The 21,596-nt window shown below is 53.1% G+C and overlaps 3 protein-coding genes across 7 annotated transcripts in view; 1 reads left to right on the forward strand and 2 right to left on the reverse strand.

The window, feature by feature from the left end:
- Positions 1–16,970, forward strand: part of NRG2 (neuregulin 2) — a 197,795-nt gene extending 180,825 nt beyond the window's left edge. For 3 of the 4 annotated variants that reach the window (XM_050794995.1, XM_050794996.1, XM_050794997.1), the window contains exons 6-10: positions 8,038–8,140; positions 10,776–10,899; positions 11,243–11,370; positions 11,967–12,194; positions 15,066–16,970. In XM_050794995.1, the coding sequence (XP_050650952.1) occupies positions 8,038–8,140; positions 10,776–10,899; positions 11,243–11,370; positions 11,967–12,194; positions 15,066–15,831 (1,349 nt within the window). In that variant the 3' untranslated portion in view covers positions 15,832–16,970. Of the gene's footprint in view, positions 1–3,910; positions 3,935–8,037; positions 8,141–10,775; positions 10,900–11,242; positions 11,371–11,966; positions 12,195–15,065 lie in introns of all 4 variants that reach the window. The other variant, XM_050794994.1, reaches the window with a different exon arrangement.
- CYSTM1 (cysteine rich transmembrane module containing 1) overlaps positions 1–21,596 on the reverse strand; it is a 440,735-nt gene that overhangs the window by 380,912 nt on the left and 38,227 nt on the right. The gene's annotated exons all lie outside the window — the stretch shown is intronic.
- The window catches only part of PSD2 (pleckstrin and Sec7 domain containing 2), a 40,554-nt gene continuing 38,234 nt past the window's right edge, over positions 19,277–21,596 (reverse strand). For both annotated transcript variants that reach the window (XM_050795029.1, XM_050795028.1), the window contains exon 15: positions 19,277–21,476. In XM_050795029.1, coding sequence (XP_050650986.1) covers positions 21,273–21,476 — 204 coding nt within the window. In that variant the 3' untranslated portion in view covers positions 19,277–21,272. The remainder of the gene's footprint in view (positions 21,477–21,596) is intronic.

Genomic DNA, 21,596 nt, shown 5'->3' on the forward strand with positions numbered 1-21,596 from the left:
GAAGGGCAGAGCCTGTGGGCAGGATATGTGGCCCAACAGAATTCTCTAGAACGCAGGCTCTGCAATTATTTCAGAGTCATACCCAGCCCTGAGTGCAGGACTGTAGAGCAGGAGGGCCCCCAGGAGAAGGCAGAGCCCAGGCAAAGCTGGGGGCCAGGTGAGAGAGACAGTGGGGCAATATTCCTCTTGGCAGAGAGCCTCCCAGGCTTGTGGGACTGTTCTGGACGGGGAGTCCCAGCCTGTCCTGAATCAGAGCAGCCGAGCCTCCGGAACCCGGGCCGCTATCCAAGGCCTCTCTGCCAGCTGGGCTGCTTCAGCTTTCAGCCTAAATCTGCTAGGAAGGTCAGCAGGGTCCCAGGAGCCCAGAAAAGAGCCCGCAAAGGCAGTCCAGGCCCTTCTGCCTAGTGTGTTCAGTAGCTTGACTGTTACCTTTTCGTAAAGGATTTATGCTCTTCAAGCACTTTCCCAGAGAGCACTTCATGTACTGCTCTAGCAGATAATTACTGAAAAGGTAGTGTAAAGTGCTGGCTTAAGTGTTCAGGCTTCGTATTCAAAGAGACCTCAGTAAAAATGCCAGCTGCTGAGCTTACTAGCTCTGGGGCCTCTTTAACTTCTCAATTTGTTTTCTCATCTGTAAAATGGGGATGATGACATTTATGCCTGTGGGGTTACTGTGAGGATGAAATGAACTGCTGCATATGAAGGGCTTAGCAGAGAGCCTGCCATTGTGATTGGAGTGCAGTTTAGTACCTCTCCCAGCTACAGCTGGTATGGGGGTGGTGGGCAGCATCAGGCCCCTAGGGGCTGACTCCTAGCACATCCTGAGCAAAGTGTCCAACCTTCACACCCTGCCCAGATAGCATCTAGACCAGGTTATCTTTTGCAGAGAACAAGGAAAGAGCCTGTGACTGCAATAGCACATTGAAGCTTCTCTTTCTTCCACAAACAGCCCCTCTGCTCCCCATAGGTCAAAGCTTGTCCATCTTTATGTCCCCATGTAAAAGAGCACATATACTTGTACACATAAGCACAAACGTGTGAGCACGGGCTCATACATGCACACACAATCATGTTCTTACACACCTGCACACATGCGCAAACCCATGAGCATGTGCTCACACCTGCAAGCACATGTGCAAACACAGGAGCTCATGCTCACATCTGTACACACATCTGCCTCCTTGTCCAGGCACCCTATGACTGTATGTCATGGGACATGTCCAGGATGAAGAATTTGCATATTGTCTGGTAAGCACAGCCCTGTCAGGAGTCCAGCATCAGGTTGCCATGGTTACTGGTCAATATGCAAATTTCTGGTTAATAGGACCTTCCTGTGACTCAGTGGTGCCACTCCACCCTCACTGAGTGGCAGCCAATGAACATAATGAGTGGGAAGATCTTCTCTTTGCTGGGGCGGACACAGCCATAGGCCCCTCATGTTCCATCCCACGCTTCCCAGTGAGAAAGCTGCCTACCCAGTGACTGGCCAAGCCCTCAGTGACCCCACCAATCATGCCAGCCACCACTCTAAACAGTACTGGCCTTTGACTCAAACAGGAGGCCAGTTAGGAGCCCTAGAAGCTGCAGCTGCTACTATTCAGTTCCCAGAGGAGTGACACAGAAGAAAACACTTAAAGAGCTTTGGGAGCCCTGCTCACTTCTCCAGATGGTCATTGTCCTCAGCAATACCCAGCCAGGCCTGCCCAGAAACTCAGTGGGCAGGAAAGCCATGGCTTAGCACCAAGGGACCAAAGGATCTGGCCTCCAGTCTCCCTTCTGCCTCGTAATTTGCTGTGTGACCTTGGGAAAGTGTCCTAGCATCACTGGGCCTCAGCTGCCTCATCTAATACAACAACATTGTCGGAAAGTGGGGCCCAGACCAGCTCTATGAACCCAATCCTCTTTGCGTCCCAGGTGTTGTGGTCAACCTGGGCTGTTCTCTTAGGGCAGCAGGGCTAGATATCCAAATAATGTGAGCTCTCCAGCTGCCTGAAGGGTCCCTGGGCCACAGCATTAACTACTCAGTGAGAGGTGCGCCAGGGTTCTTTGAGAATTGTCAAGTTTGTGCTGTCTACTCAGCACGCCTGACCAGCCCTGGGACACCCTGGAGAGGAGTGGACAAACTATACTTAGGGCAACTTTTTCCTGCCTCCAAGCAGTCAGAGTGGGACTGCAAAGAAACCAAAACGTCCAGCTCACTCCCCAACCTGGGATTTAATAGCTGTACAAGAAGGGCTTGTGTCTGGAAGGGCTAGGAGTAATGAATGCTTCATTGGTATGGTCTCTGCATGGAACTGGGGGGTTGAAGCCCCAGGATCTTCCTCCAGGCTCTTTAGTCAGAGCCATCACAGTCCCTGGCTCAGAGCCACCCTGCTCTCCCGCCCTTTTCCAAATGCAGAACCCTCTGGAATCCCTATCAGGAAGTAGACGAGAGGTCCAGGAACGGATAATGCGTAGGACTTCCTGCAGATTGCCAGGTGCTCGCCTTCCTCCGAGGCAGATGACAATATCAGACACAGTGTCACACCCTCCGTGGATCTAATGGAGCTGACTATGCACCTGGGGAAGCCAGAGAGTCAGCAAATCCAGGCTAGGAGGAGCGGGGCCCTGCACGCGTGCTGAGCTCATGCCTTCCAGGCTTGTTCACATCTTCCTCTAGCTGTGTGCAAGCACTTTGGACAGACAAGGAAACAGGGATTATGGCTTACCCACATCCACATAGTGAATTAGGGATGAAACTGAGACTCCAGGCCTGTAGACCGATGCTGGCTGCTACATTAGAATGGTAGGTGAGCTTTTTAAAAACACTGTTGAGATTTCTGGGCTCCCACCTCAGAGCCAGACTTCCTCAGTCTGGACAATTCAGAAGCTCAGCCAGGTTTGCAAACCTCCTGGGATCCTATGCCCCAGCCTGATGCCCACGTAACAGATAAGAGACTGAGACTTAACCAGATTGGTGTCACTCAGGGTGGCACAGCAAGCAGTAGGTCAGTGCAGAGCTGACCCTTGAGTCAGGGTCCTTTTATTTAACCCTTCAATGATGTGGGGGTCTCCATCACAGGGTCCTGAAATCACACATTCAAAACACGATCCCACTTCCAAGACTGTCATTTGTCCACCATTTGAGGAGCTCAGACATTCTACAAGTGAACCCACTTGTCTCTTCCTGTGAATTGCAGTTTGCTCTTCTTGGTAGTGAAATCAGGCTCAGGCACCATGACTCAGCCCTGTAGGCTTCTAGGGTGTTGGGGTGTCAAGTAGAGAAGTGACCTGCTATCTGGAGCCTCATCCTCTTCCTCTTCCTCTTCCTGCTCCCTCCCACAGACTCTGAGGCTCCCTACCTGGGCTCACAGTAGGTGGACAGGCCAGCTTGGCCTGTGGGGCAGAGCAGGGACATGGGGCAAGTCTGGGGACCTCATGCCTGCACTCTGAACAAAAAAAAAAAAATAGGGCCCCCAACAAGGGAGCTGGGCAAGCTGTCTGCAGGAAGGCTTGAGAGTTGAGAGTGCTGAAGGCCTGGCACTGACCGTTGGGAGGAGCAGGGGAGCTCCTGAGACCCCACCCCCACTTACCTTTCCTCCCAGGGACATTTGCCAACTGACTCTTGTGCCTCTGCCTCCCCACCAGGTACTAACCCCACAGCTCATCTCTAAAGAGCCTGCCCTGCCTGCTGTTTCTAACATCTCCTCTCTCTACCCTCCCTGGGGCTCTTGGGGACTGGGTGTCAGGGAAGGAGCTCAGGAGGCTGGGAGGGGACACTACTAACCTGCTTTCACCTCGCAGGCTGGCTGCCCGGTGTCTGAGGAGTCCTGACCAACGTTTCTGTCTCTCTCTCTCCCCCTATCCCTGTCCACCTGTCTCTCTCCCTCCACCCCTCCCTTTCTGACCCTCCTCTCTTCTGCACTGCCAGAGCACCTTGGATTTGAATTAAAGGGTATGAAACCTCTGTGTGTCACTCAGCACCATCTGCGTGGCCCCTCTTCACAGCCTCCGATGCCATGTGTGCTGAATGTTTGGTTTCCTTTCCAAAAAATGGACAAGGGATGATTCCAAAAATCTCTCCTGGCCCCATCAAGATGTCCTATCATAAACTATGTTGATTTAGAAGGAGATGAAAGAAGCTCACGAACAACAGGGCACTCAGGGGTTCGGACCGTGGCCCTCAGTGTACAGTAGCATCCCTCACATAGGGGAGATCTATTGCTAGGAAGGCTCAGAGGGGAGGGCCCTCTCCTGAGCTGAGTGCAGCCCCACAGGCTGGCTGGACAAGAGACAGGCCCCACGTGTGAACATGGCCCCTCGAAGGGCTGGTGTCCAGGAACCACAGAAGCCTCGTTTCGAGAGTTGTGCAGAGAGGCATCCCTTTCCATTTGACTTCAGTCTTCTTTCCTTTCCCCATTTCCATGTCCATTGCTTTTCATCCTGCACCAGGCCAGCAGCTGATAACTCTATTTGCCTCTGTCCCTTCCCTGTGTCTGTCTGCCCGGCTTTGCCATCTGCTTGAGGCTGTCATTCCCTCCATGATCTGACCCCACATTGGCAAGACCAGCCGGGGTCTGGGTTGGGCTGGCCTCTAGGACCTGCCCCTTGTCTCTCAGCTCAGAATCTTAAATGTGTCCTCTTGCCACCTGCTACTACCACCCTCTGGCCCCTGGAAGACTCCTTGGGCTAGAAGGGACTTTAAGGGGTTAGTGTTTCTGGCTCTCTGGCTTTGTGCCAGGAGGCTCATCCATAGTCTCAAGTGTCCAGGCATATGACAACAGGAGAGAGGCAGGGGCTCAGAAGGTGGGGGCTGCGGTGGGGTGGGATCTCAGACGTAGTACAGAGCCTACCATTATGGAAAGGCTGCTCTCGTGGCTGATTTGGGGAGGCCTCCTAGCACCACCACCTATCCTCTATCAGCTGTTCTCAGTAGAAGATAGATTGCAAAGTTTGTGTGTAAGAGTGCATCCGTCTATAGCAACTGGCTGTGATGGGGTGGTGGGAGAGGCATTGAGTCTATGTGGGGTCTGTGATGGTGGCAGGGTGCACGGGGTGAATCTGCAGGTACGTGTGTGTTGTTGAGAGTATATACCTTGTGAGGTCTCTCAGGGCAGGATTGGCAGCAGGTGGGAGGGGCTGTGGAATGCCTTTGTATCAAGGGTTGAACATTGTGCAGGTGGAACTGTGAGTGTGTGGAGATGAGTATGAGTGTGCACATATGTCAGTGTCTATAAGGCTGGTCTGTATATTCACCCACTCACCAATGCAACAAACATCTATGGAACAGAATTTACCCGACACACAGTCCCTGCCCTCCTGGGCTCACATTCACAGGTGACAAGCAAACAGGAAAGACATCAGGTGGTGTTCAGTGCTGCACAGAAAATAAAATGAGGTAATGGGATAGTGCCTGGCTGGAGTGGGGTGCTAGTGTAGCTAAGTGGTCAGGGAAGGCTTATCTGAGGAGGTGACATCTGTTTTAAAACCTGATGAAAAGTGGCCAACCCTGTAAACAACCAGGGGGGAGTCCTGCAGAGGGCGGCACAGCAGGTATAGAGATCGTGTGGTTGGAGTGGGCTTGCCTTGTTCAGTGGATGGAGAGACTTCCTGCAGCTCTGAAGCACAGTGAACACAGGGAGAGGACCACAGATGAGATCCAAAAGGAAGGCTGGGACCAAGCAGCCGGGGGCCTCAGAGGCCATGGTAAGGCTTTGGGTTGCATTCGAGTCGCAGTGGGAAACCGTCTTGAGTTTCTAAACAGGGGAGTAAAATGATCTGCTTTATGGCTGTAAATAAATGTAGCTTTGGATGGACAATAGCCTGGGCTGGGGGCAGGGTGGGGAGGAGTGGAAGCAGAAAGACCCGTCAGAAGGTGACCATCTCCAGGTGAGAGGTGACACCATCCTGGACTAAGTTGGAAGCAATGGAAATGGTAGGGCTCAATCAGACCCAGGATCTACTTGGGAAGAGGAGCTGCGAGGACTTGCAGCTGGATCTGGCATCAGGGTAGGTGGGAAGAAAGGGAGTAATCAAGAATGAGCCCAAGGTGTGGGCCCTGAGCAACAGGAAAAGTGGTGCTGCACCCATGAGCTGGGAAGAGTTGAAGAAGAGTTTGGAAAGAGGGTAAGGAATCAGGGGTTCTGTTTGGTCATGACCCTTGGATGCATGAGTCTGGAACCCAAAACGGCCCAAGCAGGATGCAACTGATTAAATGCCTGCAGAGAAAAGGACATGAATAGCAAGCAGAAAGGGAACACAGATGACTCCAATAGGAAAAATGCTCAACCTCACTCATGAGTGAAATGGAAATAAAAACTACACTGAGACAGCACAGTTCACCCCCTGGAATGGCAAACTCAACAAGTCTGATAACAGCATGGAGTGAGGGGAACCAGTCCTGTCATCCATGTCTGATGGGACAGAGGCTGCCAATGGGTGCAGACTCGATGGAGGGCCATCTGGCACAATCAGACTTCAGGGAGCAGTCAGGGCAGGACATATAAATTTGAGAGTCTGCAAATAGATGGTATTTAAAATCTGAGTCTGAGTTAAATCACTAAGGGAGAGAGGGCAGGTGCAGGAAAGAAAGAAACCTGAGCCCAGGCCCTTCTACCTTCCCAGCCAGTAGAAGAGATGAAAGCATGGCTAAGACAGAGACAGGTCAGCCAGTGAAGTAGGAGGGAGAGAACCATTCCAAAGCCCAGGGGGAGTGGGCCCCAGAAGGAGGGGATCAGCTGGGAAGGAAGCAAGTGACCTCAGGACTTGGTGGCCTGGAGGTTGTTGGTGCCTGTGACCAGAGTGGTCTCAGAGGAGTGATGGAGACACATGCCTGACTGTGAGGCAGGTGAATGGGGCGTGAGAGCTAGAGCCAGGGCTGTGGGCACAGAGCCAAGAGATGGGGACCTAGGGTGGAGGTCTGGTTGTTTACAACTCGATCCGACTGTGTGTCAGTGGGCATGGCCGTGTGTATGCACCTATGGCTGGAGTGTGTTAACTCTGTGTGTGTGCATATGTTTGTGCAGGTGTGTGTGTGTGAGTGAAGGGGTCTGTCTGTGAATCAGATAGGCATAGTTAGAAATATCTGTGTGTCTGGAGGGTTTGTAGCCCTGGCTGTTTCCTGGTGTGTACACCTTTGCCGCAGGATATGCTGCAAGCCCAAGAGGTTAGGGACATTTCCCAGGGCTCCGCCAAGGCATTGAGGTCCAGCCTCCACTTCCCCCTGAGCTGGGAGGAGGGCACAGTGTGGAGGGACAGCCAGCAGGTGTGGTGTGCAGGGGTGGGGTCTCTGGGCTGTAGCCTTGACTATAGCTAGCGCTGTCACCTTTTACTTTTCCTTCCTCCTGGCTTTCTCTGTTTTAGAAGGATGGGGGTTGCCCCAGCAGCAGCAGAGGGTAAAGAGGACAGTTGGCCTTTGGGAGGGCTTTGAGGCCCAGCCTAGCTCAGCTCCTCAGCAAGGGTGGGGTCTGTTCCTTGCACACCAGTACTTTCCTAGATGCCAGGGGTCCATGGCGCCACTGGCGGGCTTCTCACAAGCAGAGACAGCAGGCCTGGTGTGGGCCAGGGCCACACCCTGACCAGGCTGCAGGGATAGACAAAGGCATTCCCATGATCACTACCATGAAAAACAACTCCTCTTGGCCCACCAAGGTTCTTTGCAGCTACCAGACCACTGTGGAGCACGGCAGGGTTGCCTGCCAGACTGGGCTGTCCTCCCCTGCTCTACAGCCTCGGGAGCTTTGCCTCCACTCCATCCCTTCCCATTCCCCTGCATTTTCCACTCATGTGCTCTGGGCAGGCATGGGGCTTGGGGAGGGGAACTCAGGGGGAGTTGTGTGTGACCAGATCCATGGGTGGGCGGGAGCTGTGGGGGAGTGGAAGGCAAAAGAGAGCGTGCAGGAGGGAAGGAACTGGCTGGGGAGAGAAGGAATGGAAAGGAGCTGGGCAGGACCTGAGCTGGGGAGAGCCTATGGCTTTGGGGGCAAAGGGGTCTCTGCACCACTATCCCCACGGGGTCTGCCTCCTGCCCCACCCCTCACATCCCCCCTACCTCTGCAGAAGCCGAAGAGCTGTACCAGAAGAGGGTGCTGACTATCACGGGCATCTGCGTGGCTCTGCTGGTCGTGGGCATCGTCTGTGTGGTGGCCTACTGCAAGACCAAGTGAGTGTCAGGCACTCGGGCTGGGGACAGGCCAAGCCAAGGGATGGGCCTCCAAGAACGTTTGTGAAGGAGGCTCTCCTCCCCCACTCCACTGGAGGCCTCTACACCCTCCTAGGCCCCAAATACCCCTCAGGGGCCTCTGCAGCTGGGTAGGTGTGGGGCCAAAGAAGTAGAGGCAGAGGGTTGGGGAGACAGGCCCCAGGGCACTGACGAAGAATGGTCACGAGCACAGGGTTTGGAAGAAGACAAATCTGGGTTCAAATTCAGCTCTGCTATTTCCCATGTAACCTTGAGCAAATTGATGGTTCCTCATGGGAATGATCCTGGTATGTACCTCAAAGGACACTGTGAGGACCTGAGCAGGAGCGTGCAGCTGACCCCACAGGCTCCTGGAGCAGGCGCCCTGTCAAGTGGGCAGGCACCGGGTAGTGTTGTGGAGGAGCGCAGAGAGGACAGCTGCATTCCCAAAGACAGACAGATGCCTCAAAGCACTGCCTGACCCCACCTTGGGAGCAATTGACACAAGAGGACAGAGAAGGCGGGGTTGGGCCCCCTCTGGGCAGAAGAGAGGTAGGGGCAGAACCTTGGGGCAAGGAGAATAAGGGAACAGAGAGGGAGCCGGGCAGTACAAGCTAAAAGACAGCACAGATGAGGGTCAGCTGTACTCCCGGAGCATGAGCAGCCCAGACTAGCTGGAGCAAAGGGCCAGGGACGGGAAAAAAGAGGGCATGAGTCTAAAAGGATAGCTGGGACCCAGATGGCACCATAGGGCCTTGGATGCCGAGCTAGGGTGCCTGGGTTTATCCAACAAAGGCACATCTATAGCCTTTGTTGGGTAAACCCAAACTCCCTAGCTCGGCATCCAAGGCCCTGTGACCTTCTGATGTACTGAAAGATGACAGGTTTGTAACAACTGCTCATATCTGGAAAGCAAGGGTCTGGACTGGACAGAGCTAACATTCTGGGGACTGAGCCCCTGGTCTGGACTCATGCTGCCCCACCTGTGGCATCTGAAGTCCTGCTGGCCTTGTCTTGAATGAATCCAGGACCAGAAAGTCTGGAGGAAGGTGAGGAGGGAGTTGGGGCCCAGTGAGCCCAGAGGAGACTGGGCCCAAGAGGGAAAACTGAGTCCAAGAATTGGAGAAAAAGCAAGCCGCCTGTCCTGCCCCCAATGCATTTACTCACTTCTTCAACAAACATTCATTCAGTGCCTGCTGGACACCAGGCCCTGCCTCAGGCCTATGGCCGGTGCTCTGAGCAAGTGGTCCAGTGTCATGGGACACCTTTTAGAGGCACCTAACCTTGGCTGGGGAGCAGGAAGGGTTTCCCTGAGGAAGCAGCATTTAGGCCAGGGCCTGAGAGGTAAACAAGAGTTAGCATGTGAAGAGGAGAGATATTCCAGGTGAATGGCCTGGCATGCGCAAAGGCCAGGAGGCCAGAGAGGGCAGGGCATAGTGGGGGATCAGAAACAAGCTCACCACAGAGGCAGCTAGCTGGGGTGCTGGGTGGGCAGCGAGAGACAGGGCTGGGGGAGAATCAGGACACTAAGGCCCAATAAGGGGGTTTTATTTTCATTTTTGCAAGTACTTAGTAGGTGTATATGTTTATAGGGTACATTAGATATTTTGAAACAGGCATGCAATGCATAATAATCATATCATGTATTCTATTCATCCCCCCAAGAATTTATCCTTTGTGACCTTGAGCAAACTGATGGGTCCTCATGGACATTTGTGTTACAAGCAATCCGGTTATATTCTTTTAAATGTACAATTAAATTATTATTTACTATAGTCACCCCATATGCTATCGAATACTAGGTCTTTTTCCTTCTTTCTAACTAGTTTTTGTACCCATGAACCATCCCCACCTCCCTCCCAACCGCCCACTTCCCTTCCCAACCTCTGGTAACCATCCTTCTACTCTATCTCCATGAGTTCACAATGAAGGGTCTTAAACAGGGGAGGGACATGATTAGATTTAATATCAAGTAAATTGAGCATTTAATATGTGCCAATCTGAAGTAGTCCCACAGGCCCTGACTCCCTAGCCACAGCACCCATTTTATTTTCTTCATGGCACTTCATTGAAAATATCTAGTTGATTTCTTTATGTGTTAACCATCTGCTTCCTCTACTGGCCTGCAAGTTTCAGGAGGATGGATTCCCTATCTACCTATCTATCTTCTCTGCTCCAAAACAGTGTCTGGCACATAGTGACAACTCAATAAATACCAAATGAATGAATGAGGGAGAGAGAGAGGGAGTCAGCACTGTGCTTGAATATTTCATATACTTTTAATCATCAATAGTCTTTGGAACAGATAAATGATCATCCTGTCTTATAGATGAGGAAAGTGAAACATGGAGAGCTTAAGTAACTTGCCCGGGGTTGCATAGCTAGAAAGGAGCGAAGTTCTACTCTCTGGGCAGAGCCAAAGCTCACTGCCACGACGCTCAGGTCCTGTTGGATTCAGGTGGTGGTGATGCTGCAGGGCAGCTTGAGTATAGGGAAGAGCAGTAGCCATGGCCGCCCTGGGCAGGGGGAAAAGCTGTTTCCCTAGGGAGATAGCTAGGGAAGTTCATCGTTGGCGAGTGGGGGGAATGCCAGTCTCACCTTCCCTTCCCTTGTGCAGAAAACAGCGGAAGCAGATGCACAACCACCTCCGGCAGAACATGTGCCCGGCCCACCAGAACCGGAGCTTGGCCAATGGGCCCAGCCACCCCCGGCTGGACCCAGAGGAGATCCAGATGGCAGATGTGAGTGGCTTTCCTGAGCCCCCTTCTGAGCCCTCAGTGGACAGCCAGCCTTCTCATGCCCCCTGCAAGGATGGGTCAGGGCAGCAGCCAGCCTGTCCCATGGCCAGCCTTGCCTGCTAGGCACTGCCTCATCAGGATGGCTGGCCTTGCTTTGCTCACTTCCATAAGGAAGGGGTGGGGGTTGATTTGCTGGAGCCATCGCTGCCCCAACATCAAGTCACTGTCACCCAGTGGGTCTCCCCAACCAGGAGCTCAGTCAGTGCTCATCACTTCCCTGTCCCCAACAAGAAAGAGTTGATTTGGTCCCCAGTCACTAACTCTAACCCAACTCTGTCTGTTCCAGTATATTTCCAAGAACGTGCCAGCCACAGACCATGTCATCAGGAGAGAAACTGAGACCACCTTCTCTGGGAGCCACTCCTGTTCTCCTTCTCACCACTGCTCCACAGCCACGCCCACCTCCAGCCACAGGTAGGCACCACCAAGGCCCATGGAAACTTGTAGACTCAAAAACTTCATCGGGCGCAAAGTGCCCACTTACTCCGACATCCAGAGCTATTCAATACCCTCCCCTGAGTTTGCCACAGGAATCACAGCACACCTTAGCCCCCTCTCCAGAACTGCAGAGGCCAGTCACAGCACAAAGGCTCAGATAGCTCAAAAATAACATGGCTGGCTCCCTTCTTCCCTGGGAGCACCAGGAAATAGTCAGGGCCCTCACATACTGGCCCCTGGGGCTGGGCTTCTGAGCTAGGTAGCTAAGGACCACGGTGGTGGTAGGGTCCCAGACAGGAGGTCTAAGGTAAGGCTGGGGGGAGGCTGGTTGCAGGGAGGAAAGAAATGGGTCTCTGCACATTACAGCTCACCCATGCATGGGACCCCAGCTCTCCTTCTTCCAATACTGGGGTTGGGCATTTGCAACAATCCACATCACCCCAGAGTGGAGAAGGGCATTGAGCTAAGGGAGCTTGAGGTGGAAGAGGAGCCAGGGAGGTCCATGGAACCACACCTGCTGGGCAGCCCTGCCCCTTCCTGACCCCTCGTCTCACCCCATCTGGCTTTCCCAGACACGAGAGCCACACATGGAGCCTGGAACGTTCTGAGAGCCTGACTTCCGACTCTCAGTCGGGGATCATGCTATCATCAGTGGGTACCAGCAAATGCAACAGCCCAGCATGTGTGGAGGCCCGGGCAAGGCGGGCAGCAGCCTACAACCTGGAGGAGCGGCGCAGGGCCACCGTGCCACCTTACCATGACTCCGTGGACTCCCTTCGCGACTCCCCACACAGCGAGAGGTCAGTTCCTACCCCCTGGCCTATGCCCAGCCCACTTCCAGAGGGCTGGCACCACTGGCCCAAGGCTGACCCTTAGGGCCCCTCAGAAACACTCCGAAGAGTCTAATCTCCATTTTTCAGATGGGAAAACAAGGTCCTGGAAAAGGTGAAATGGCCTCCTCAGAGCCATCAGCATGTTAATGACAGACTGGGACTAGAGTTGGGCCAGTGGACCCAGGTGGACAGTGACCATCTAATTTAATTGTCCTCCCAGGACACTTTTCACACTAGAAAAAAGACATTATTAATAGTTACACTGGAACATAAAGAACAAACAGGGAGCTGGGTGTGGTGGCTCACACCTGTAATCCCAGCACTTTGGGAGGCCAAGGCGGATGGATCACTTGAGGTCAGGAGTTTGAGACTAGTCTGGCCAACATGGTGAAACCCCTATCTTTACTAAAAATACAAAAATTAGCCGGGCATGGTGGCACATGCCTGTAATCACAGCTACTTGGGAGGCTGAGGCAAGGGAATCTCTCGCACCTGGGAGGCAGAGGTTGCAGTGAGCTAAGATGGCACCACTGCACTCCAACCTCAGTAACAGAGCAAGACTCTATTTAAAAAAAAAAAAAAAAAAAAAAAAAGAACAAACAGGGGCTATTCTGGACAAACCAGGATACATGCTAGAAGCTCCATGTCCCAGCAGGAACAGAAAGACACGAAGATGGAGTAGAATGAAGAGTGGCAGGGGAGATTGTCTTTGAGGACACTGACCAGCACAAGATGGACATGAGCCAAGAATGATGGCAGGCCTTGGCAGTATCAGCAACAAGGTCCCACAGTTCAAGGCCTTGTTGGGTTCCTAAGCAGTGGATGCAGTAAGAACCACGAAACGCCCCTTCTTCCCTGACTCCAAGCCAGGAGTCACAAGGGCCAGCACCCCTGCCACCTTGCTCAGCCCTGAGTGGTCCTCAGTAAGCGGGGTCTGTAGGAGGCGAGCAGGGAAAGATGAGTAGTACTAAAAACTCCAGACCAGGGAGTGGGGAGAGGAGCAGATATTCCCCTGCTCTCAACTCAGCCTACTCCATGCCAGGCCCTGTGCTGGGCAGGCCTGCCTGGAAATCCAGAAATGGCCTGCCAGGTTCCTGCTCCTGAGGAGCTCCTAGTCACAGAAACAAACCAAGGAAGCTTACAGCAGCCTATGGAAAGTGCTAAACATGACACCACAGCAGGGCAGAGAGACCCAGTCTGACTGTAGGCTCTGGGAAGCAGCCAGGTTTTCCAAGCCCAGCTCCACCTGTGTGATTTGGGGCAGCCTGATCACCTCTGTACCTTGTTCCCTCAGCTGTAGAACAGGGAGAACAATAGCTACTATGCATGGTTCAAGTGAAGGCCACCTGAGATCATGTACACAGAGCTCTTTGCCTCATCCCTGGGATAGAGCTCATGCTCACTAGGTGTAGCTATTTATCAATCATAACCACAGCAATGAGACTCCTTAATGGGTGGTAGGAAGGGGAGAGGCAGGAGAGCAGGAAGAAAGCATTCCAGGCACTGGGAACAACTTGAGCTGTTCCAACAGAGGCACTTAAGAATAGGGCTGATGAGTGAGGTGCCTGGAACAGGGTGGGCTGTAGGGAGCAGAGGAGCTGGGCCTGAACAGGCAAGCTGAGGCCAGAGAGACTGACCCTGGGTGGGTAAACAGGAAGACCTGCTTCAGCAGAGCTGTGACTTTACAAGATTGCTCTGGGAACTGCATAGAGTGAAGGAGGAGAGACCCTGGGGTGGACCCAGGTGACCACATGTGAACAGCTGGGCCCAGGATGGGGTGGAGACTGTGCTTCCAGAGAAGGGAATGGGTAGGGCTTGGTGGTTAATTAGATGTGCCAGTGGGAGCGGGAAGAGGGAAGAGTCAGGCAATGCAGAAAAAATCATAATGGGGACGCCAGGCTGGTTCCAGAGAGCAGTGAGGTGCCCAGCTGTGCAGTTTGGAAGGGAAGCATGGAGGTGGGTGGCCCCCGTCCTGAGGTGACAACGGTGGGGCAGAAGGCTGATGGGCTTACAAGGGGGATGTGAGCACAAAAAGGGACAGGTACCCGGGATCCAGCCTGGAAGATATTAGCAAGGCCAGACTTCTGAAGGAGCTGGTGGTGTGGGGATGGGTCTGTAGCCACAAGCAGAGACACCTCAGTGGGATTTTGGTACTCCCCGAAGCAGGTTTTGACTTCACTATAAGAAGGAGTATTTCCCTCACTGGAGCCATCAGGGCATGGAAGGAATTGCCCTTGTGGGGCAGTGAGTCCAGGTCACAGGGGTATCTGAATGGGGACTAGTGGCTTCTGGAATTGGGCAGTATGAGTCCTGGTTCCTGCCTAGCCTCAAGTCACATCCCACCTCTGCCACTTCTTGGCTGTGTAAATCCTGAATAAGTTACTTAAATGTTCTGAGTGTTAGTTTCCTGTGTGTAGAATGGGACTGGCGGAAGGGTCTTACAGAGCTGCCTTACTAAACCAGATGGAACATGTACTATACCCCAGTGTGAGCCTTACCCCCTTGACGGTGAGCATTCCCACAGCAAGTGACCATTCATGGAAGCTCACCCGGGTCAGGCACAAGGGCTAACACATCCCCCGATACATCATCCCAACAGAGCTATGGAATGAACACCATGGTTACGCCCGCGTAACAGATAAGGAAACCGAGGCTCGGAGAGGTTTAGGAAATTGCATAAGGCCACTGACGGTTGCCGCCGTCATTCTTGCAGGCGGGGTCTCGGGCAAGGTTAAGGCAAGTCTATGTCCGCCCCTCCCACCCTACCCCACCCCCAACTCCCCCAACCCCTCCCCCGCCCGGCCTGGCACTGGCCCATGCCTCTGCCTCTCCCTGCAGGTACGTGTCGGCCCTGACCACGCCCGCGCGCCTCTCGCCCGTGGACTTCCACTACTCGCTGGCCACGCAGGTGCCGACTTTCGAGATCACGTCCCCCAACTCGGCGCACGCCGTGTCGCTGCCGCCGGCCGCGCCCATCAGTTACCGCCTGGCGGAGCAGCAGCCGTTACTGCGGCACCCGGCGCCCCCCGGCCCGGGACCCGGGCCCGGGCCCGGAGCAGACATGCAGCGCAGCTACGACAGCTACTACTACCCCGCGGCGGGGCCCGGACCGCGGCGCGGGACCTGCGCGCTCGGCGGCAGCCTGGGCAGCCTGCCCGCCAGCCCCTTCCGCATCCCCGAGGACGACGAGTACGAGACCACGCAGGAGTGCGCGCCCCCGCCGCCGCGGCCGCGCGCGCGCGGCGCGTCCCGCAGGACGTCGGCGGGGCCCCGGCGCTGGCGCCGCTCACGCCTCAACGGGCTGGCGGCGCAGCGCGCAAGAGCGGCGCGGGACTCGCTGTCGCTGAGCAGCGGCTCGGGGGGAGGCTCGGCCTCGGCGTCGGACGACGACGCGGACGACGCGGACGGGGCGCTGGCAGCCGAGAGCACGCCTTTCCTGGGCCTGCGCGCGGCGCACGACGCGCTGCGCTCGGACTCGCCGCCACTGTGCCCGGCGGCCGACAGTAGGACTTACTACTCCCTGGACAGCCACAGCACGCGGGCCAGCAGCAGACACAGCCGCGGGCCGCCCCCGCGGGCAAAGCAGGACTCGGCGCCACTCTAGGGCCCCGCCGCGCGCACCTCCGCCTCGCCCGCCCCACTGTCTTTAAGGAGACCAGAGACCGCCTACTGGAGAGAAAGGAGGAAAAAATAAATAAAAATATTTTTATTTTCTATAAAAGGAAAAAAGTATAACAAAATGTTTTATTTTCATTTTAGCAAAAATTGTCTTATAATACTAGCTAACGGCAAAGACGTTTTTATAGGGAAACTATTTATATGTAACATCCTGATTTACAGCTTCGGGAAAAAAAAGAAACAACAACAAAAAAAAAGAGAGATGGGCCAATTTTTTGACTCTTTAATAGAAACCTATTTTGTGGTGCCTTTTGCTGTACGCTCATCTGGGGCTCCGGGGGAGAGGTCTTGGTTGCGGGGTGCTGGGAGTGACAGCAGGGAAAGAAGAGGCTGCGGGGTTCTGGTGGGGGCGAGGGTGGGGGGCCGTGAGGGGTTGGCCCTGAGGAAGAACTGAGGATAGAAGTAGCTTTGCTCCCAGGCAAGAGCTGGAGTTCCCGACCCCTGGGAGGAGAGGGCCAGGACCCTAGGCTTGGAGCTGGAGCTGGGGTAACTTCCAGGGGGAGATAAAGACACAGCTACCGGAATGGGGAAGCCCTGGCTACTCACAGCTGTTAGAGGAGGAGGGCAGAGAAAGGTCTCCCCAAGAGCCTGGGCCCAGGGAGGTGGCAGCTCTGCCAGGGGCCCAATGTTGGCGGCTCCTGTCCCCCACAGCCTCCAGGACGCCCCTCCGTCCTCTGCAGCACCTTTGTTTACAGGTCGTCTTTTCTATTTTACACCTGCATGTCCTTTGCATTTCAGATTCTTTAGATTGGATGCATGGTCACGCTGGGACCGAGAAGAGCCACTCGACAGTGTATTCCCCTTTTAGCAATAAAGTAACACCATTTCCTTCTCACAGGCTGCCTCCCAGCCCCCAACCCACCTGTGACTTCCACTTGTCTCCAGTCCTACCCTCCCACCCCCAAAAACTGGATCCACTGCTAATTTGTCAAAAAGGTAATTGTTTAAAAAAAAAAAAATCCCAAACAGAAACAAATGGGAATCCTGTCCTGAAATGTCTGAACACCTGACTGTCGACACTTGAACATTTTTATATTATAAATAAAATCAGAAATAACTCCTGTTTGACTGTGTGTGCCTAGCCCCAGATGAGGAGGGAAGTCAGAGCACAAAGTCCCATGGTGGATGTGGATGATGCTGGCCTGGAGGTTGGAGGGGGCCAGGGCAGTCCCTGGAAGGAAGTGACCCTCTCTCCAGTCTCTCTGGCCCCAGCTCCCAGGACAGACTCCAACCCTCCTCCCACTCCCAAGAATATTTACATGGTGTCCCCCCAGCTGCTGGGGAACCTGGCCAAGGGACTGACACAAATTGCTCTGCTTCAAACTCAGCGTTGGAACTCTGGCCCAGTTCCTGCCCCGGATCTATGGGCCGGACTGAGACAACAGTTGCCGGCCTAGGTGGGTGAGGAGGGATGGGTTGTGGGGTTGGTACTAGCACAGCCGAGGCAGGGTGACCCCTGGACCCTGAGGCATGTCACAGGCAAAGTCCGGACATGCAAAGTGGCTTGACAGATACCCTCAGCTGCCAGGAGGACCACAGCTGCTGCAGCTCATAAGCCCACAGGGTGTTGCTCTTTCCCCAACTTTATACCCCCTCGGAGCCAGGCCTGTCTAAACCCGCAGCCCTGAGGGAAAGTACATGATTTCAGTATGAAGAAGGCAGATGGAGGCCCAGGGTTCAAAAGCCTTTCCCCTCATCAGCTGATTTAGTAAACCAGTGTCCGGCACCGGAAACTATTCGCTTCTAGTCAGACACATGGACGTCTTCCACCCAAACAGCCGAGGTGGTTGGCATGCACACTTGCCTACGCCTGTGTGTTTGTGTGGGTGTGGGTGGGTGTGAATCCCCCTAGGATGTGTGTAGTCAGAGACCTACAGGTGGGAGGGACAGAGAGGCTGCGGGTTGAGAGGGCTTCGGCATCAACAGGGCATAAGTTCAAATTCCAGCTCTGCGCCTCCTAGCCGTGTGACGTCTCTAGGCCAGTTTCCTTGCTGGGAAATGGGTGATGCAAATACCTATTCCAAAAGGTTGCTGTGGAGATTATAAAGTACAGTGCTGATGCTGGCACGTGATAGATGTCTATTACATGGCTGATTTGATGGTGGTGATGACAATCTCCTGTGCCTTGCATCCTTGTATCACACAGCCAGAGTGACAGAAACTAGATGAGAGGGAGGCGATGGAGAAAAATAAAGAACGAACTGAAGTTATTGTATTCATTATGGGAACGCTGGGAAAAAGTACCTGCTACAAAAAAATTTAAAAAGGAAAATAATGAACTCAATCCCGCATAAACCTGCAACTCACTGGCCCTTCCCGGCCCCCTTCTGTTGATCTCATCCAGGCCCCGCTGCTGTCTCTGGGTTTGTGGTTGGCTTCAAAATTCTCTGAGAGCCAGTTATTCTTCTATGTGACCTGTGGTTTCTGTAGGATCCCAAATTAACTCCATATGAACTCTTGGGGAACCCACTGACCTTTGTCTGATCCAGCTTATTGTCCTCATGTGACCTTTCCGAGGGCTCTAGGTTGCTGTTGCCTTCTAAATTTTAGAGTCAGAAGCTACCCAATGAGAACACCAATCTCTATATGGCCCTCAGTTAATTCTGAATGACCTCTTGGTGAACTCACCAACCTTTGCATGAGCATCAGGTACCTTCATTATATGCTCTGAATCCTACAGTACCTGCCATACGTGCCGAGAGTCCAAGGCCAGAACCTAACAGAGTTCTTTCCTCACCTGTCATCCACCCATTCATTTCACAGGTATGATTAGGACCCAGGAACACATGTGGCCAGAGAGGCCCCTTCTCCACTCTGCCTCTCAAACCTCTGCCTTGGGGAGCCTTCCCAGTGGCCTTTCAGGACGAGTCGCAGTCCTGTCAAGCTACTTCCCTACCACCGCACCGTCACTGGAACATATAGGACGACATTCAGGCAGCTTCCCAAGTCAGAGGCTTCGTCCCCACTTTCCCAGTTCTTTCTTTCTCTTCCAGGTCATTTTTTGGCTTCTCTTTCCAGCCCCTCCCAGAGACCCAAGTGGTAATGGTAACTGCCTGTTCTCCCCACGAAACTGTGAGCCCCATGACGACCGGCAGTCAAACTTCCTCCCACCACCATATTCCCATCACCCTGCCCAGCGTGCAGCACACAGTTGGCCCTCGTTGAATGAGAGGATGAAGGCGCAAGAGACACTGTCCTCAAGGGACAGCCCCCAGAAGTCCCTAAGCCCGAGGCCACTTCCCAGGACCACCAGGTGGCGCAAACCACTTATTGTATGTCACCAGTCCTGGATTTGGACAGTCCTAGAAAATGGGCATGTTGGAGACAGCAGTTGTGCGGGGTGAGGATCCATTCGAATGCAGGAAGAAATATTAGAACTTTGACTTAGATTTATTTTCATCTCATCTTTTTAAAATTTCTATTTTTGTGTATGTTTTATAATGTACATGATATTTTAGTACAGTAGTACATGTATATAATTTACAAATAAATAATTATACAATTAAGGAAGTGAACTAAACATTTTTTTACTGATGGGAGGCACAACCCGTGCTCAGGAAGCACATCTGTCCACAGCTGCCAGAGCTCCCGGCTCTGCTATCCACTCACCCACCCTCGGGAAGTGAAGGGTGGGACACTGACCCCGAAAATCACAGGACTTCTGAGGCAGCGTGGAGAAAGTACAGAGAGCTCTTTTGTAGTGCCACATTGTGTTTTCAATTTCATTTAAGTGAACATTTACTTCCTCTGAGCAAAACGAAGGGGCCAGATGGTTTGGTTCTAAAACACACTTCAGCTGATCCAACTTAAATAATCAGAATTTAAATCACTACATCTCTCCACATAATCAAAAGTCCCTTGCCTCAAATGTGAGTGGGCCTGTAAAGTTAGATACTTAGTTGCAAGCCTGGCTTATTTTATTAACTAAGTATGTTACCACTGACACCAAATTGCTGGCCAAACTACAGTAATCTATTTAAATAATAGAGAGGATTCGCTCTTCATAGCCTCACTGAATGTGCCATCACCCCCACCCACTTGTCAGTTGGAAAAATGCAGGGCTTAAAGGTGCTAGCTAATCCGTGATCGTCAAGTGGCAAATTTCTCCACTCTTCCCAGATGCGGCCTTGGCTGAGCCTTTCTGATTCACTAGACAAATGAAAGAAATAGCGACAGAAAAACAATCAGTAACTTGTCATTCCACCTTTTCCCACGACCAAGAATTAATGGCTTCCATAACTGTCCTCCGACAAGCATCTTTGGGCTTGTTGACAAGTGGCCATTTGTGAGGCAGAGTGTCTTTTATTCCTATAGCAGTAGATCTGTCCAAGAGGCCACCTCTGGAGCTCAGAGACCTGGCAGCACCAACATAAAGACCCAAATATAAACAGGGCTGTGGTCCCATCCCACTCACACCCCAGGATATCCATGGGACAAATGGGGCGGTGCATACACGTTCTATTTTTTCCAAAAGTATCAACTGTAAGAGCAGTGTAAGTCACAGGTCAGCTGGAAGAGGGAAAAACAGGGCAAGGGAGACCAGCACTGCCTCCCCCTTCCCTCCTAGGGCGTCAGGAATGCCAGGGGGCCAGATGCAGCCATCCTTCCTAACAGGGGAAGCTCCAAAATAGGCTTTTCCTTTATCTGATTTCATCCTCTAACTGATTTCAGTTCCAAAACCATCTTTCAGGGTTTCCTTATGTATACATTATTCTTATAGATGTATATTTGTGTCTGTATAAAAAGGAGACAGTGTGATCTCAATGGATGAAAAGAGGTGGACGTACATGTGAGTGGAGTCAACTTGACACTGAAAGGGCACAAGCCTGGGTCCCAGATTATTGTGATGTGAGGCAGGAGACCTGGGCATGGTTCTGGAGGCTGCTGGGAGGAGGGAGGAGAGGATGGTGCTGGTGGTCTGCAGACCTGCTGCTGGTCAACTCAGAGGAAGGAAGAGGAGAAAGGGTGGGGTTCCAGCTGAGACCTGGAGTCAAGACCTGTCCTCACACACAAGAAGATGAGAGGAGCTTGATGAGAAGAGAAAGACCTGGGAAGACAACAGCCCTTCCAGCTTCTCCAGCGAGGTGGTGTCTAGAGCATGCACACAACTGGCCTACAAAATGAGGCTCCATGGTAGAGAGGAAAACAAAGGCCGGGGAGAGGGTCTGATGCCCAGAGATGCCCAAGGACGCAAGGAGATCAACGCCACAAACGGCATCTCCATCTCCTGGGCCCACAGGTTTTCTGCACCCCTCTGGCTGCCCATCAACTGACTGGAGCTTGGTCCGAGTGGCCCCTGGCTGGAATTGTGCTCACCGACCCCACTGGGGACATCTGCCCATCCTGGGGTCTGCACATCCATGTCAGCTAAGTATCAGGCCCAGTGGCATCCTTTGTGGTTTTGCTGCCAGTCACATGGCCCTGGCTGAGGGCAGGACTTGAGTGTGTCTTCCGGAGAGAAGGGTCATCCCCTTCCAGAGTGGCCAGCCGGGCCTCAATCCGCTCCAGATCATCTGAGCCCACTTTGATTTTCACAGCCAGGAGGTGGATATAGGTCTCATAACGGCTTTTCTGGGGAAAGGCCAAACACAAGGTCAAAAGACAACAAAAGAGGAGAAAAGTATGTGCACCTTGTATGACAAAAGACGATTTCCTCAATATGCAGAGAGCTTTCACAAATCGTTAAAAAGA

The sequence above is a fragment of the Macaca thibetana genome, chromosome 6 (genome assembly GCF_024542745.1).
Source record: "Macaca thibetana thibetana isolate TM-01 chromosome 6, ASM2454274v1, whole genome shotgun sequence".
NCBI lineage: Eukaryota > Metazoa > Chordata > Mammalia > Primates > Cercopithecidae > Macaca > Macaca thibetana.